Raw genomic sequence first — 17,716 nt, forward strand, 5'->3', positions numbered from 1 at the left:
CATCTCTTCCTCTCCCACTAATGGTATAGAGTTTGATTATTGTGTTGCTGACCCAACCCTCCCTCGTGGATCGTCGGGTTACGCTTGCAAGGACCCCGCAAAGGTCACAGTCGACGACTTTTCATACTCGGCCCTCCGAAATCCTGGTAACTCCTCCAATGTCTTTAAATTCGGACCCAACCCGGCAGTTGTATCCACATTTCCAGCCTTAAATGGTATGGGCATATCCTTGGCTAGGGCCGACGTTGACGTGGGAGGAGTTGTGCCCATCCACACCCACCGTGTGGCTGAGCTAATTATTTTAGAGGTTTACTAGGTCCAGCATCAGCAGAAGACATGTTCACAACAAATTACTAGCAAGATAAAAGGAAATTTGTTTGTTTACCTCGAAGAAAAACACTTGCCGGATCAAAGACTCTGAAGATTAGAAGAAAACGAAGCTCTTGAAAGTTTAGAAAGATGAAGATTTTGGAGAAAATTTGAGAAAATGAAATTGATGGCCAAAATCACGGAATAAGCGCCTATTTATAGGGAAAAGCCCATGAAGAAGGACCAATCAGGGCACAGCCCATGAAGCGTCAACCAATCAGCGAACAGACACGTGTCAGACATGCAACCACGGAATGTCAATCGTTGCAACAGTTGAATGTCAATCAATGCAATAGTGACCAAGCGTCTTCAACACGCCCATTCACATCTCTTCGCCTATTCACCTTCCTCAACAAATTCCTAGGTACGCTCTCTACGCCGCCACCGATCAACCAAGCTAGGAAGCACACGGGGCAATCAAAAACAACCGGCAGACTCTCACTGGTCTCGGCCGGCGTCACATTCATTTTTTTCCACATCGGATGCCCTTTACGCATCCATGTGGAGGGGGGATATGGTACGGCCTAACAAGAACCACACCGATGCATCAGAAGAGGCCGACACCAGCAATTTTGCAAAAATACTTACGCAGAATATACGCTCAACATACATCGGAGCCCATACCACGGCATAGACTACGCTGGGGGCAAATTGATGGGGCATATTCTGCACCGCTGACCAAGTCAACATATTGGGCAAGGTCAAGGGTATCCACAGTAAAGTCAACGACTTAGACAGCCTAGCCGATGCAATCCATCGGCCTGTCACCTGGGTCTCGGCCAGACAACTAGCCAGCCGGGACACATAATCGCGTACTCATATCCAAGACCCCTCGGCCAGCCTGCCATAGGTCCATCGGCCGAGGGTAGAACGGTCTTTCCACCTGCTAGCCACTTGGCCACTTGGCCACTACGTGACAAAAGGTGAAAGTCTATAAATACTCCTCAACCTTCATTGAGGAAAGGATCCACAAATTGACCTAATAACCACTATTCATCTGGTAATATCTTCCTTATCTCTCTACAATACGCGCTTAGTCAAGTAACACACACTTAGCCCTTTAAGCTTACTGACTTGAGCGTCGGAGTGAGTACGCTCGGCCAAAGCCGAGCCCTCAGTTTGTTCATCGTTTCAGGAGACCGCAAGGAGGATTCAAGCAAGGACATCATTCTACGAGCTACGAGTGGTAACAAATATCTGCTCTGGAATTACACCCGGAACAATTGGCGCCGTCTGTGGGGAAGACACTAGAAGCTAGTCACATTCATTCCCAAACAACAAAAACAAAAACACAAAAAACCCACCCAAAAAGCTAAGAAGATGTCGAAACAACAGGAGGTATTCGTAAATGACGAAACCGAACTCTACCAAGATGATATCATCCATAAATCTGGAGTCGTGCAGCCCTCCACCGGCGGAGTAATCCAACCGGAATACGGGATGCCGATAATACCAGACACGCCGCTGCCCGCCAACCAGGTCACCATCATGGGACAGGTGGTTGACGTAGCGAAACTCAAGATGCTCCTGGACCTGGTGGGAGTACGCCACTCAAATCGTCACGCCGACAAGAGCGGCGGAAATCATCCAGGAGACCAGGGCCCAAAACGTGACTCCGAGAAATTTGAACGGAGCGCTGGGAGAAGCCGACCCTACCAAGACGCCGGAGGAGCCCAAAGTGGTCGTGGTAAACCTAAGTCCTTCTCGCACTCATGAGAGGACAGCGTCGCCGCAGCACCGATGAGGCACACCCCGGAGGAACCAGAGAAGTCCGACTCAGGAGAGTCGGAGAAGAAGCCCGAGTCGGAGAAGAAGCCCGAGTCGGAGAAGGAGTCCTTCCCGCTACGAGGAGAGGAGTCGGACTAGGAATGCGAGGAGCCGATCGCCGCGTGTCTTTCGACACGTGGTCAGACAGCCCCTCAGTGCTTACGTCCTTGAAACCGCCGTGCCAACCAAACTAAAGTTGCCGGCGATCACATACAAAGGAGATAGTGACCCAACCGATCACGCCGAGGCTTTTGAGTCTTATATGTCGGTATGGGAGCAGCCCGATGAGGTTTGGTGCCGAGTCTTCCCAACAACTCTGCATGGGATGGCTCAAAATTGGTACAAGGGGCTTCCCGACGGTTCGGTAGACTGTTTCGCCGACCTAAGAGACGCCTTCGTAGCCCATTACTCTTGCAACAAAAGGACGGCCGTGGAGACGTCGGACCTCCTAACTATCAAGCAGGAAGAGGGCGAGTCTCTACGAAGCTATGTGAAGAGGTTCGACGGCAAGGTTCAGCAGATTCGGGAGATCAACCCCGAACTGGCCGCTTTCGCACTGATGAAAGGCCTCCCAAAGGGAAACTTAAAAGACGAGCTCATCAAGCACGGGGGCCTGGGCCTAGACGCCGCGAGGAAGATGGCCGATCAGGCCATCAAGGTGGAAGATTACCACAAGACCTGGGTAGGCCCCAGCGAGGCCGAGCCCTCAGAAAAGAAAAGCCGTCGGGATGACAACCCGGATGAGAGACGCCGTGACAATAACGGGTCACGGTCCGATGAGAAACGCCGTGACAATAACAGTCACGGTCGATAGATCCGCAAGAAGCGGGACTCGACGGGCGCCGGGGGAGTTCGGGAATGTTTTACCAAAGGCATTACCATGATAAAACCCCTCGTCGTCGCATCGGCCGCCAAGTCTTCGCGCGAGCAGTAAACGAGGGCGAAGTGGGAACGGCCTCCCAAGCCAAAAAAAAGGAGACGGCGACATGAGCCGATCGCGAGTACCACGGTTGCACCGCCACCTCATCGACAATCGCCGCATTCAAGAATGCCATTGAAGAGCTAATCCGGAAGGGAAGCTCGACAAGTATGTGGCCAAAGGCCAAGACCGACGCCCGGCGCTCGGATAAGAAATTCATTTTTCAACGGATAGGAGTGATCCATGTAGTCATCGGAGGTAACGAGAACGGTGGGTCAGCTCACGGACACAAACGGCACTCGAACGAGTCAGATCGGGCCATCAACTTTGTGCCCAACACGGCGACCCCGCCTCCAAAGATTCCCGATATGACTATTGGAGGAAAGGACTACGAGGGAGTCATCGCCCCTCACAGCGACCCACTCGTAGTCAACTTGGACATATCCAACCACCTGGTGAAGAGGTGTCTGATTGACACAGGCGCCTACACAAACATCATGTTCAGGGAGTGCTTCCACAGCCTCGGCCTGAGAATCAAGGACTTGAGCCCCTGCACCAACCCACTGTACAGCTTCTCCGGGGCTGGCCTGGTACCCCTGGGTTCAATCAAACTGCCAGTGATGCTCGGCGAGGGGAATGCGGCTAAGAATGTCCTAGCTGAGTTCGTCGTCATTGACGGCTCGTCCGCCTACAATGTCCTCATAGGCCGAGTCACTCTGAGCGAGGCCGACGCGGTAATGTCCATCCGGGCCCTGACACTGATGTATGTCTCGGACCGGGGGGAAGCGCATAAACTCGTCTCCAAGAACGAGAAGGACGAGGTGGTCAACGTTCAGGTATCTGCCAGAGGGTGCAACATGCAATCCCTCAAAGTGGCAAAGCAATCAGAGAGGGGGAAAGGCTCATCCTTGCAACAGGAGGGCGACCTCATGGACGCGACGGACGGCTGACAGGGAAGGAGCGCCACTGAAAAGGCATTAGGGAACTAGTAGACCTTGTATAGCGGCGGAGGTGTCCAAAATGGTTGTGGGCACCCCGACGCGTTTTTTTTTTATATATCTAATGTAAAAATCGACCAAGTCTCCCAACAAAACGTTCTTTTTCCACATAGTCACTAGTTATGAAGAAACAGACGCCGGCTCACACTGTCATGTCGACAAGAGCGGCGGTCTCTACCAAGAAACAGACGCCGGCTCACACTGTCATGTCGACAAGAGCGGCGGTCTCTACCAAGAAGCCGACGCCGGCTCACACTGTCAATCCGACAAGAGCGGCAGTCGTTATGAAGAAAGAGGTCGACGCCGGCTCACACTGTCAATCCGACAAGAGCGGCGGTCGTTATGAAGAAAGAGGTCGACGCCGGCTCACACTGTCAATCCGACAAGAGCGGCGGTCGTTATGAAGAAAGAGGTCGACGCCGGCTCACACTGTCAATCCGACAAGAGCGGCAGTCGTTATGAAGAAAGAGGTCGACGCCGGCTCACACTGTCAATCCGACAAGAGCGGCAGTCGTTGTGAAGAAATGTAGCGCTGTGGCAGTCACCCCAAATAGTAGACGCTTCGGCAGTCACTTAAAGTGGTAGACGCCGCGTAACACGCTATCCAGAAATAGACGCCGGCTCACACTGTCATAGACAAGAGCGGTGGTCTCCATGAAGAAATGTAGCGCTGTGGCAGTCACCCCAAATAGTAGACGCTTCGGCAGTCACTTAAAGTGGTAGACGCCGCGTAACACGCTATCCAGAAACAGACGCCGGCTCACACTGTCATAGACAAGAGCGGTGGTCTCCATGAAGAAATGTAGCGCTGTGGCAGTCACCCCAAATAGTAGACGCTTCGGCAGTCACTTAAAGTGGTAGACGCCGCGTAACACGCTATCCATAAACAGACGCCGACTCATACTGTCGTACCGACAAGAGCGGCAGTCTCCATCAGAAAGCAGACACCGCGACAGACGCGGCCAGCGCAGTTGATAAACAATCAAAATGCCTTAGAAGCGTTAAACACAGTTGAGATACACACTCTAAAACTGCCTCGGCCAAGCCGAAGCGGAAACAAAAAGAGGCGCTCAATTAATAACGTAAGAGAGCAACTCAGACAAAAACGAGAAAGGACCTCGGCCAAGCCAGAGGCAAAGTGGAAACACTAAATACAGTTGAGACGCTCAACTTTTAAGAGCACAAGTAAAAGAAATAAGGAAAAGGCCTCGGCCATGCCAAAGGCAAAAGAGACGAACTCTTATTAATAATAACAGGTTACAGGTGAAAAGAATGCAGACGACGACCGTCCCCAGTGGGATAAGCCAAAACGCAACCTACCAAAGTTGTACAAAATGCAAGGAAAAGAAAAGCAAAAGTTACAATTATGTCATTTGAAGCACCAAAAGATGGCGGGAAGGAAGGGCTTAATAATTGGCTCCCGAACAGCTGAAGCAGATCTGCTATAAACTTGTTCTCATCAAGCAGCACATGGTAGTATGTGAGGAGCTGAAGCAGATCTGCTGTAAACTTGTTCTCATCAAGCAGCCCATGGTATTGTGTGAGGAGATGAAACTATCTGAGACGCCGGATGAGCCTGGTAACGACCGCCCGCCTCCCTATGCCTGTTGCTGCTCACCATCAGCAGCGGTAGCCGCATCTTCTTCAATAGGCAACCCAGCAGCTTTCCTAGCAGCCTCAACTTTGGCCTCGGCGGCTTCAGCTGCCCTCATTCTCTCGGCTTCCTCCTTGGCCGCCTTAGCCTTCTCAGCAAGAGCTGCTTTCTCCGCGGCCGCCTCCTTCTCCATCTTCGCCCTCACCGCCTCCTTGGCCTTCTCCGCCACGGCTTTCTCCTTAGCCTCGAGCTTGTCATCAAGCAGCTCGTCGAATTTGCCCCACGGAAAGGAACCATCAAGAGGGAAAAGCTCCCCGATCACTTCCCTAGCAGCTCCTTCGGCCAAGTCCCGGAATTCAGCGCACAGGTTGGGGAGCATGACGGTTTGGAGCATCTCAATGTCCTCCTCCTTTTGCTTGATGATGGCCTCTTTGCTCCGAATCACCTCGCTTTGGGCCTTAAACGGGCCCCCGGATTCGTCCCCTCTCGCTGGAGATAGAGGTCGGCACGCCCGAACAAGGTTACACTTCTCCAGCGACTTCGCAGCCTTCTTCGAGCTGCCGCGCAGCCTCGGCCTTGGCTCTCTCAAAGAAGGACCTCCTTCTCGGCGTCCTCCCCGAGCTTTCTCTCGGCCAAGAGCGCCTTCTCAAAGCATCTCCCCTAAGCCTCTCCGCTCATTGAGGAGATCCGGCTTCGCCGACGCAGCCACCGCTTAGTGGCATTACGCTCATAAACGGCTCGAGCCACGGCTTTCTCCTGCTCCATGAGACGAGCACCGGTAACCACGTTCCACCTCGCCTTGCTCCCTAATTAGCTTCGTGCCTTCCTCTATAAGCTGGGAGAAGGAAGCCTTCTGGGATGAAGGGACGGTGGTGACACTTTGACCACCAGCCTGCGGCTGGGAGAGGGAAGCCTTCTGGGATGAAGGGTTGACGGTGGCGCCTTGATCACCCACCTGCGCAGAGGTCCCCTCCGCCTGCTGCCCAACGGGAGCGAAAGCCGACAGCGGTTGGTCTACAAAAATTGAATAAAGACATCAGTATCAACGTGTATCGACATATCAGAAAGCCTGGCTAAATTTGAGCCACAGGTTAGATAGGTACCATGTTTGGCCTTCTTGGCCGGAGGAGGCACTTCCTTGCCAGCGGTAGAGGCTGTCCCTTTCCTCTTACGAACGAGGGGAGATCCCTCCGCATCAGAGTCCCCCTCATCGGGAATATCAACAATCTCCACCCTCTTAGGGTGGGGGATAGGAGGTGGAACCGGGGTCGACGCCGTCGCCGCCGAAGATGTTGTTTTCCGCGTCCGACGCACTACACCGCTAACAACCTTCGCCTGGGCCTCCTCCCTGCTCAAGCCCTTCAGCCGCTGCTCCATAAGATCATTCGGCGACGTCCTGCGGTCATGGGCTAGAGCCTTGGGATGCAAGTTAGCAACGGTTTTGTCCTTGTGCAGCCCCATTCTCCGGAGGATATCCTCAGACAGGTCCGGTCCAAAGTGGTCTGCGAAAGAAACAAAACAAGAGTTAAATAGAGGAAATAAACCGAAGTTCGAGAAACAGGAACATTGAAAGCGGTGATGGGCCTCACACCGACCCCACTCACCCCGTGCCAGGGCCGGTATGAGGCCGACATAACAGAGCGGCTCATCCTGAAGAATGATCTGCGTCGGGGGAATCCATCTTTTCGGCACCCCACTCTTGTCCACCTCAAAGAGCCTCATCGCCTTGACCTCTCATCCTCCTTAAGAAGGACCTTCTTTGGCATCCATTTTAAGATGCTTCCGGTGACCCATCCGTCATGCTCCGCCTTAGTCTCACACCGCAAATTAACTTGGTGCTGGAAGGAGCGGGGCAGCGGATAGTCATCCAAGCACCTTAACGTACACCCACCGATCTTGCCGGTCCTTGCAAGAAGAAAGTTTGTCAACAGAGACATAACCCGGCTCCATTTGCACATCGTACCATCCGACGCGCCGGAGATTGATGGTTTGAGATGATGAAGCCGGCGGAATAAATTCACCGTTGGAGCCTCTCCCTTGAAGAGACAAAGCCAGACAAAACCAATTATGGTTCTCATAGCCAACGGGTGCAGTTGGGCAATGGCAACGTTCATGGCTCTAATTATGGCCATAACGTACCCATTCAGCGGAAACCGGAGCCCGAACTCCAAATGCCGCATATACACGCCGGTGCAGCCCGGTGGAGGACAACAGACGGCCTGACCCTCCTCAGGGATAACAATTTTGTATCCCCTACCAAAGAAAAAATGGCCCTCGAAAAGTTTCTCGCCGGAACAACTGGCAAGCTTATGGGACCAAGCACGGTCAAGGCGGACCTTACAGGCGTCGCCGTGATCCATGACGTACTGTCTCCCCTCATTAGGACGAGACCTTTCCACATCATCACCGAAATCATCGCCAAAATCACCAAAAGAATCATCATCCTCCCATTCCTCCAGAATTTGAGGATCAACTTCAGGAGAGGGAGACCTAGGGCCCCCCGACGCAGGTTTACTAGGTCCAGCATCAGCAGAAGACATGTTCACAACAAATTACTAGCAAGATAAAAGGAAATTTGTTTGTTTACCTCGAAGAAAAACACTTGCCGGATCAAAGACTCTGAAGATTAGAAGAAAACGAAGCTCTTGAAAGTTTAGAAAGATGAAGATTTTGGAGAAAATTTGAGAAAATGAAATTGATGGCCAAAATCACGGAATAACTGCCCTATTTATAGGGAAAAGCCCATGAAGAAGGACCAATCAGGGCACAGCCCATGAAGCGTCAACCAATCAGCGAACAGACACGTGTCAGACATGCAACCACGGAATGTCAATCGTTGCAACAGTTGAATGTCAATCAATGCAATAGTGACCAAGCGTCTTCAACACGCCCATTCACATCTCTTCGCCTATTCACCTTCCTCAACAAATTCCTAGGTACCTGCTCTACGCCGGCCACCAGATCAACCAAGCTAGGAAGCACCGGCCGGGGGCAATCAAAAACAACCGGCACTCTCAGCCCTGGTCTCGGCCAGCGTCACATTCTTTTCCACATCGGATGCCCTTTACGCATCCATGTGGAGGGGGGATATGGTACGGCCTAACAAGAACCACACCGATGCATCAGAAGAGGCCGACACCAGCAATTTTGCAAAAATACTTACGCAGAATATACGCTCAACATACATCGGAGCCCATACCACGGCATAGACTACGCTGGGGGCAAATTGATGGGGCATATTCTGCACCGCTGACCAAGTCAACATATTGGGCAAGGTCAAGGGTATCCACAGTAAAGTCAACGACTTAGACAGCCTAGCCGATGCAATCCATCGGCCTGTCACCTGGGTCTCGGCCAGACAACTAGCCAGCCGGGACACATAATCGCGTACTCATATCCAAGACCCCTCGGCCAGCCTGCCATAGGTCCATCGGCCGAGGGTAGAACGGTCTTTCCACCTGCTAGCCACTTGGCCACTTGGCCACTACGTGACAAAAGGTGAAAGTCTATAAATACTCCTCAACCTTCATTGAGGAAAGGATCCACAAATTGACCTAATAACCACTATTCATCTGGTAATATCTTCCTTATCTCTCTACAATACGCGCTTAGTCAAGTAACACACACTTAGCCCTTTAAGCTTACTGACTTGAGCGTCGGAGTGAGTACGCTCGGCCAAAGCCGAGCCCTCAGTTTGTTCATCGTTTCAGGAGACCGCAAGGAGGATTCAAGCAAGGACATCATTCTACGAGCTACGAGTGGTAACAAATATCTGCTCTGGAATTACACCCGGAACAAATATAATTATTAGAGAATATTAGGATTATTGTATTAGAGATATTAGATAAGTTAGGAATGAATAAAGTTAGGTATCATAATATTTCCGGAATATTCTCTAATAATAATGCATTCATTTTTGGAGCATACTTTCATCAAACAACAATGGTGGTGTAAAATCGTAGTTAATAAACTTAAATATTTCTAAATTAACTAGTTATGATAGCTTTTATATTTATTGATTTTACATGTAAAATGACTCTACATGAAACTTTCTCATCATCAAAATTGTTTACAATGCCTCTTTTAACAGAAATAATTGATGGGGCATATTCTGCACCGCTGACCAAGTCAACATATTGAGCAAGGTCAAGGGTATCCACAGCAAAGTCAACAACTTAGACAGCCTAGCCGATGAAGCCCATCGGCCTGTCACTTGGGTCCCGGCTAGGACAACTAGCCAGCCGGGACACACATCCGCGTACTCATATCCAAGACCCTCGGCGAGCCTGCCACAGGTCCATCGGCCGAGGGTACAACGGTCTTTTCACTTGATAGCCACTTGGCCACCTGGCCACTACGTGACAAAAGGTGAATGCCTATAAATACTCCTCAACCTTCATTGAGGAAAGGATCCACAAATTGACCTAATAACCACTATTCATCTGGTAATATCTTCCTTATCTCTCTACAATACACGCTTAGCCAAGTTACAGACAACTTCTCTCTAAGTTTACTGACTTGAGCGTCGGAGTGAGTACGCTCGGCCAAAGCCGAGCCCTCAGTTTGTTAATCGTTTCAGGAGACCCCGAGGAGGATTCAAGCAAGGACATCTTTCCACTAGCTACGAGTGGTATCAAATATCTGCTCTGGAATTACACCCGGAACAATAATATTTCATGATCGATGTAATAAATATGTTAATTTCAAAAAAAAGATACATAGTAATAAAATAACTATTCAACCTTACTATTGGCTTTCACCCTGCTTTAACTTGAGCAACGATATTTTTTCTACTAATTTTAGCGTTTAGTACTTCTTGGAATCTATCATCAAACAACTTACAAAAACGCCCATTAAAGTTATTATATTTATCAATAACTGGTTTCAAATGGCTTATAACATCTTCGGCTCCTACATCTTTTGATAAAGCCTTTAGCAGTTAAGAGATTTTTCATCTCTTGTAACACGCTTACTAACTCCCTTGACTGATTTTCCTCAAAGTTGTTAGCGACTGAACTCACGATATTCGTAAAAGTTCTTAACATTTTCTTGGGTTAAGAGCCTATAATGCTCATGAAAATCATATATCAAAGCATCTCTAACCTTGATTAACACATTATTCAAAGATTCTACATATTCGTAAAAACTTATGTAGCTTGCAGAAATAACGCTTGTTTACATCATCAGTTCATAGACTATACAAGTATACATCTGAGGTAGTACCTCTTATTGTTTATTTTCTGAGTTTTATTTTAAAGTTTTTGAGTTCTGCTTTAGTATAAAGTTTTTGAGCACATTTACTAAAACATTACACTAAAAAAATATAGAGATATTCTACATGGTACCCCTCAATTTTTTGACTTTCTACATGGTACCCCTACATTTTTTAAAACACACATGGTGCCCCTAATTGTTGTTATTATCACTAAGTGTATCCCTAAACTTTATTTTCCATCAATTAATCTCGGTTTTAGGCGTTAATTAGGTAATGACTTGGACGCGTAACCAAACTTGTCATTTATTATCCCATGACATAAGGACTCTATTAGGCTCAATATACATCTCGATCCTAATATTTATTGATATATATGGGCTAAAAAGTTTTTGACGGAAAATTTATTGATTCATTGCTAAATTATCACGTCCAAAGATGGATATTGAGCCTAATAGAGTCCTTATGTCATAGGATGATAAATGACAAGCTTGGTTACGCATCCAAGCAATCATTTAACGCCTAAAACTGAGTTTAATTGATGGAAAATAAAGTTTAGAGGTACACTTACTGATAATGACAACAATTAGGGGTACCATGTATGTTTTAAAAGTATAGGAGTACCATATAGAAAGTCGAAAAATTGAGGGATACCATGTAGAATATCCCAAAAATATATAATTGCTCAAAAACTATATTTATAAATAGTAATATGCTCAGAAAAAATGTGTATATGTTCAAAAACTAAAAGGTCTGAGTTACTACCTCAGATGCGTAATCTTTTTTCTCTTACATCATCTATATCATTTGTCAGTCTGTCACATTTCACACGTGCTCAGATTCTCCATATATATGTGTCAACATATTCATTACTCCGTATTAGAAGTAAACCTAAAACGAGGGTTGTTCAAGTTTCTTTCGTGGCCTGTGTAGTCTCCAATAAATCACTCCTTGATATCTCTTGTAAAGGTGCATAGTTTCATACCACCAAGATTATCATGCCTATTACGTTGGACCAGTAATGATAAAATTCACAAGGTTAAATAAATGAGACTAGCTCAAACCCAAAAATTCAACACATGACACCATCATTTACATTGTTAATTAGCAAATTACTTGCAAATTTGCAAATTGTTACTTGCATGACTAATTTGAGGTGTCGTACGTCCTCATCTTTTCAGTCATTTGAATCCCGATTCCAAGCTAATATGAATCATAAGTCAAACTCTTTAGCCGTATAATATGCCGTATAATTTATAGACGTCAAAGTTTAATTTCGTATTCAACCATCTTATCTTACACATTAGCAACTATAGCAAGTAACTGATAATATATTTTGTCAAACTAATGATTGGTTTTTTTTTGTGTAGTATTCTCTAGACTTGCTAGAGGAATCGATTTGTACATACTTCTTCTGTTTTATTGAATAGTTTGTCATGGTTGTAAAATATAACTCAAGCTATCAAGCATTATAAAATGTTTAAAAAAAATACACATAAAATCAGTTAGATTTGTCATGGTTATTTATACAATATTCTAGTACAATCGATTTAGACCTGTCAAACGTGTCGGGCGGAAAGGGTCAGAATACATGTTGGGTCGAATACGGGTCTGGCCGTCTGGTCAAATACGGTTTAGGTCATATGAGTCTTGGATCGAGTTAGGGTCAGAATACGGATCAGAAAATAGTTTCTAAGCTAATGCCTTTTTTTTACGATTATTTAAATCGTTTAAAAATATATTTTTTAGAAATTAAAACTTATTTAAAATTAATATTTTAATCATATTCAATATTGTTAATTATATTAAAATAATTATAAAAATAATTTCTTTTAATAATTTTTTTGTTATTAAGTGTTACTCAAAGTTATACACTTATACTTATAAAATTGATTTTATTCGTTAGGTAAAGAATTGTAATATTCGTTAGAGTAAAGAATTTTTGTATGAATATTTGTTGTGATTAACATGATTATTCACAAAAACATACTTAGTCCGTCTCAGTCATTTGTTTACTTATTTTATTTTTGGCTATTTCATTTATTTGTTTATTTTGCTAGATTAGAAATGGTTCTAACGAGTGATTTAATAAAACGAATATATTATTATTTACTTGTCATCCAATAAGGCTAAATACAAAAAATCCCTTTAACTTTTCTTAATTTTTGTATTAAAAATAAAGGTAAAGAAATGACTAAGGCGGAGCAACAACTAACAAATCATTCATCCATCCCTACAATTTGTCATGAGATAATGAACCAAATTAAATAAATAGCATGAGTACAATCAACACCATTTTTCACTATTGCTACATGATAGTGTCAAATTGTGACGAGTCAATAGGTTAATGTTATCACAATAAACATGCTTGATACCGTGTTTTAGTTGGACTTGTTGTAATATACCGGTTTGCACTTTTGGTTGTAATTTTAGAGCCTTAGCTTATAACTTACCAAGGTGAAGGAGGAGACGCAAAGGTAAGCCAATGGAATAAGTGAAAAGTCAAGAAAAGTAAGCTAATGGAAGATTTGATGCCTTGGCATAGACAAACAAGAGCCAAAATGAAGAATTGAAAACTCGGTTTCACAAGGGTCAACTTCAAATGGATATATCTCGAGTTCTAGAGCTCGTATCGACGCAAGGCCAATTGGAGGTGAAAGCTTGTGATCTTAGCTTTCCAACGGTAGGTCACACGCCTCGTTTGTCCAAGAAACGAGAGAGATATGGCCTTCGCAAGATGCTGCTGTCAGTCTGAGTGCGCAGCCTGCGCATAATTGTGCGCAGCCTGCGCTTCTACGCGCTGCTCTGGATTTCGCAATTCTAGTTCCGTGTTTTGGGCTTTCTTAAGGGACTTAACCTAGATTCTCGTGCCTCCCTATATATATCTAGAATTTTGAGATCTAAAAGGGGACTCCTACTCTCATCTAATCATCTAATTATTGAATAACCTCTAGAAATTTGTAGTAGCAAGAACAATTTATTTTGGGTGAAAGTTGTAATCTTTTAGCTTTGGATGTTAATCTTTCCTCATTTCTTGGGTTTTTCTAAGAAGATGGAAGGCTAATCTTTCCATTGCTTGATGTAATTTGATCAAAGTATCCAACTTTGGTGATTGTAAAACTCTTAAACCTCTCATAATTTATCTAATGCTCTTTTCTTGTGCTTAATTTCTTTTGTTGAGTAATTGAATGTTTGGGTTGGCCATCCTTGCATGTTATTCACTTGACTAGTGCAAATCCTAAGGAAATTGTCTAATTTAGTTGGGATTGTTGAAGCAAGTTTGTTGTTTGTTGAATTGGTTTAAAGGATTCTTACAACAAATAGAAAAGTCCATGTCTTTTGCTCATTTGTATGGTTTAATCTTATGAGGAATTGATCCTAGCTTCATCTTTTGGTAAATTCTTAATGCTCATGCTTAGTCTCCTTTCATGGTTTAATGATTTGTTGCTTAAGCTTGAAGGGTATGTCTAGATGGTTTAATTTACATGTATCAACATCTTGAGGTGATAGTATTGGGTAGATAATTGTGAGAGAGTAAAAAAGAGTCAAACTTTACCATTGTTGGGTTACTAAGAGAGAATTACATCAAGTATTCCCCTTAATATTGAATCTTGCATACTAGTTGTTTGTGGAATTGTCTCAATAGGAAGAACTAAAATCTTTACTCACATTTCCATGTTTGTTTCCCAAAACCAATCATTTTCCATCTATGTTTCCTACTAGTTGATCTTTGTTAATAGCCATTGTTTGTGATTATTGCCTTTTGTTAAGTTTAAGTTGTTATTATGATCTTGATTAGTAGTAGAGACCTACTTAGTAGACAATAGTTTACAATTCAAGTTTTTAGTCTTAAATCCCTTCTCTTGGGTTCGACCCTTACTTCCCTTTACTACTATTCTTAATTGCATAGTGTAGAGTTGAGTTTGGTTTTATAAATTGTTAATTTGATAGGTTACTTCTAGTATATTACGACACCTAGTTTATTCCCTATCACTACACACTTTCTTTTTTAATTGGCTTGAGAACATTATAAATAGGCCAACATATTTTCATTACATAGTCACCAAATTAACTTCTATTACTCTTTAATATGTTAAACATGAGTTTTTCAATTGTAATTGCACTTGCATTACTCATCTCTTCCTCTTCCACTAATGGTATAGAGTTTGATTATTGTGTTGCTGACCCAACCCTTCCTCATGGGCCATTTGGTTACCCTTGTAAGGATCCCTCAAAGGTCACAACTGACGACTTCTCTTACTCAGGCCTACGAAAACCAGGTAACACGTCCAATGCCTTTAAATTCGGACCTAATCCCGCATTTGTAACCCAATTTCCGGGTTTAAATGGTATGGACATATCCATGGTTCGGGCCGACATTGATGTGGGAGGGGCTGTGCCCATTCACACCCACCGGGTGGCCGAGCTGGCTATTCTAATCAAGGGTACGATTCTTGCTGGGTTTATTGACACGAATAATACTGCCTTTTATAATACTATGGAGGAGGGTGATATGTTCATTTTCCCACCAACGCTCGCGCATTTTCAAGTCAATGTTGGGAAAGTTCCGGCAGTTGCTTATGCAGCCTTTCCTAGCACTAATCCTGGGTTTCAAGGCATTTCTAGTTCTCTTTTTAAGAATGATCTGTCAGCTGAAATTATTCAAAAGATTACTTTATTAGATCCTGTACAAATTAAGAAGCTTAAAGCTGGTTTCGGTGGCACCAACTAGCTAGATTACATGAGCTAAAAACTTGTAATACGTGAGGCAAACATTATTTTGAATTCTTTGCAATGGTGGAGTATTAATAATTTTAAAAATTCTAAAGCTGTTGTTGAGATACGTAAATAAGCTTCTAGGCTATTACATTTTATATTAATCTGCCAATGTTTAATAAAGGGGTGGATTCACAAATGAATGGGTTAGCATAGAAATTCGTGTTAGCATCAGACCATGTCCATAACTCTTGGTTATTATCCTTACTTGCGGCATTTTATCTTGGTCTTCTGATATACAAATTTCAGCAAATGTTATCTGAATGAAACCTCAATTTGCAAGAATAGACTATAAAATAGTAGTGGGATATTGGGGTGGAGAAGTCTTTGATGGTGGTGGGTAGGGGTGGGCATAATATTAGGGCCGAATTAGGCCACATAATATACGTATCATATTGCCTTGCTTTATGTGATATGATACGGATATTATCTCGATATTGTTTTGATATTGTTTCGATATTTTAGGGGTTTGTTTCCCTTTTATTAGGATTCAATATTGTCTTGTAATCCTATATAAGGAGTTCCATATTATTGAATACACAATACATTGAACGTCAACAATACTCGTTCCCTTTAACATGGTATCAGGTTCTTGGTTTCGTTCCAAAACCTAATTCCGCTTCCGCTCCTTTTTTCATCGATCTCCTCTTTTCTTCTCAAACCCTTTTGTTTTCTTTCTTTTTCCAATGTCGAAACCTGAAGGAACTCCCTCCACAACTACCATCGATGCTTTGTCTCCCTTTTATCTCGGGAGTCACGACATCCCCAGTCTCACTCTTACCGATATTAAACTCGGTCCAAATAACTATGAGGAATGGAGTCGCTCAATGAAGATGTCGCTCAAATCTCGACGGAAATTTGGTTTTTGCGACGGCTCCGTTTCCAAACCTACTGATTCCGTTCTTCTCGAGCAATGGGAAGTAATTCATTGTACTATTGTACAATGGATAATGCGCACCATCGATCCGTCTATTAAGCACAGCATTTCGTATTTTGAGGACGCACGATTGTTGTGGGACGACTTGGCTGAGAGCTTTGCAACGGTTGATGGATCCAAAATTCATGCCCTTAAAGAGGATCTCCACCACTGCAAACAAGAAAAAGGTATGACTGTGACCTCTTATTTTGGCGCTTTAAAAGTACTTTGGGACGCTCTTGCCAATCATGAGCCCATTTTTGCTTGCACTTGCGGTCACTGTACCTGCGGCATTACTAAGAATGCCCTTGCTCGACAAGACTCGGAGCGTTTGCATAAATTTCTTATGGGCCTTGATCGTTCCATTTATGGTAATCTACGGTCTCAGCTTCTTTCTCTTGATACGCTTCCGACTCTCAATCGCGCTTTCCAATTAACAATTCAAGAAGAGCGATTGAAAGTGGGTAGCCCTACTGTTCCTGTTGAACCTATGGATGTTGCTGCCTTTGCTGTCCGACCAGCAGCTTCTGGTCCCTCTAATAATACGACCGATTGGCGTGCTCTTCGAGCAATTGAGAAACAGGAACGTCGGAAATTAAAATGCTCTCACTGCAACGGGTCTGGACATGAGGCCTCCTCTTGTTTTATTCGGACACAAAAGTTCCCCGATTGGTGGGGGGATCGTCCTCGCACCATTGAAGAAGTGGCTGCTCGGGCTCGCTCTAACACTGGTGCGGCTGCCTCGACATCTGCTCGGGTGAATGCTGCTGCCGGGCCTTTTTCCTCCTCTGCTGACCGTTTATCTGGTATGTGTTCTGACTGGATTATCGATACAGGGGCCTCACGTCATGTTACGGGTAATATTTCATGGCTCACTAATTCCCGTCCTATTCCCGCATGCCCAATCACTTTACCAAATGGACATATTGTCTCGGCCAATGTGGCTGGGACGGTCTGGTTTTCGGCTGCTCTATTTCTCACTGATGTCTTATTCGTCCCAAACCTTACTTGCAATCTATTATCTGTTTCGCAGCTAGTCGCCGCTACAAATTGTGTCTTCAGCTTTACTAATCATTCCTGTCATATTCAGGACCCTTCGCTGAGGACGAGGATTGGAGCCGGTGAGCTACGAGACGGTCTTTATTTTCTTCGTGTGATGGGACAG

The 17,716-nt window shown here is 44.8% G+C and overlaps 1 protein-coding gene across 1 annotated transcript; it reads left to right on the top strand.

Annotated features, from left to right (window-relative positions):
- Positions 1-14,932: 14,932 nt before the first annotated feature.
- Positions 14,933-15,641, top strand: LOC141602422 (auxin-binding protein ABP20-like). Its single transcript, XM_074422711.1, has one exon. It carries the CDS (start codon positions 14,950-14,952, stop codon positions 15,589-15,591), a length of 642 nt encoding a protein of 213 aa, XP_074278812.1. The 5' UTR covers positions 14,933-14,949; the 3' UTR covers positions 15,592-15,641.
- The last annotated feature ends 2,075 nt before the right edge of the window (positions 15,642-17,716 follow it).

Source organism: Silene latifolia, chromosome 9 (assembly GCF_048544455.1).
Source record: "Silene latifolia isolate original U9 population chromosome 9, ASM4854445v1, whole genome shotgun sequence".
NCBI classification, from domain to species: domain Eukaryota; kingdom Viridiplantae; phylum Streptophyta; class Magnoliopsida; order Caryophyllales; family Caryophyllaceae; genus Silene; species Silene latifolia.

Excerpts from the sequence above, each read along its gene's own strand:
- LOC141602422 (XM_074422711.1), top strand. The coding sequence starts at position 14,950 with ATGTTAAACATGAGTTTTTCAATTGTAATTGCACTTGCATTACTCATC.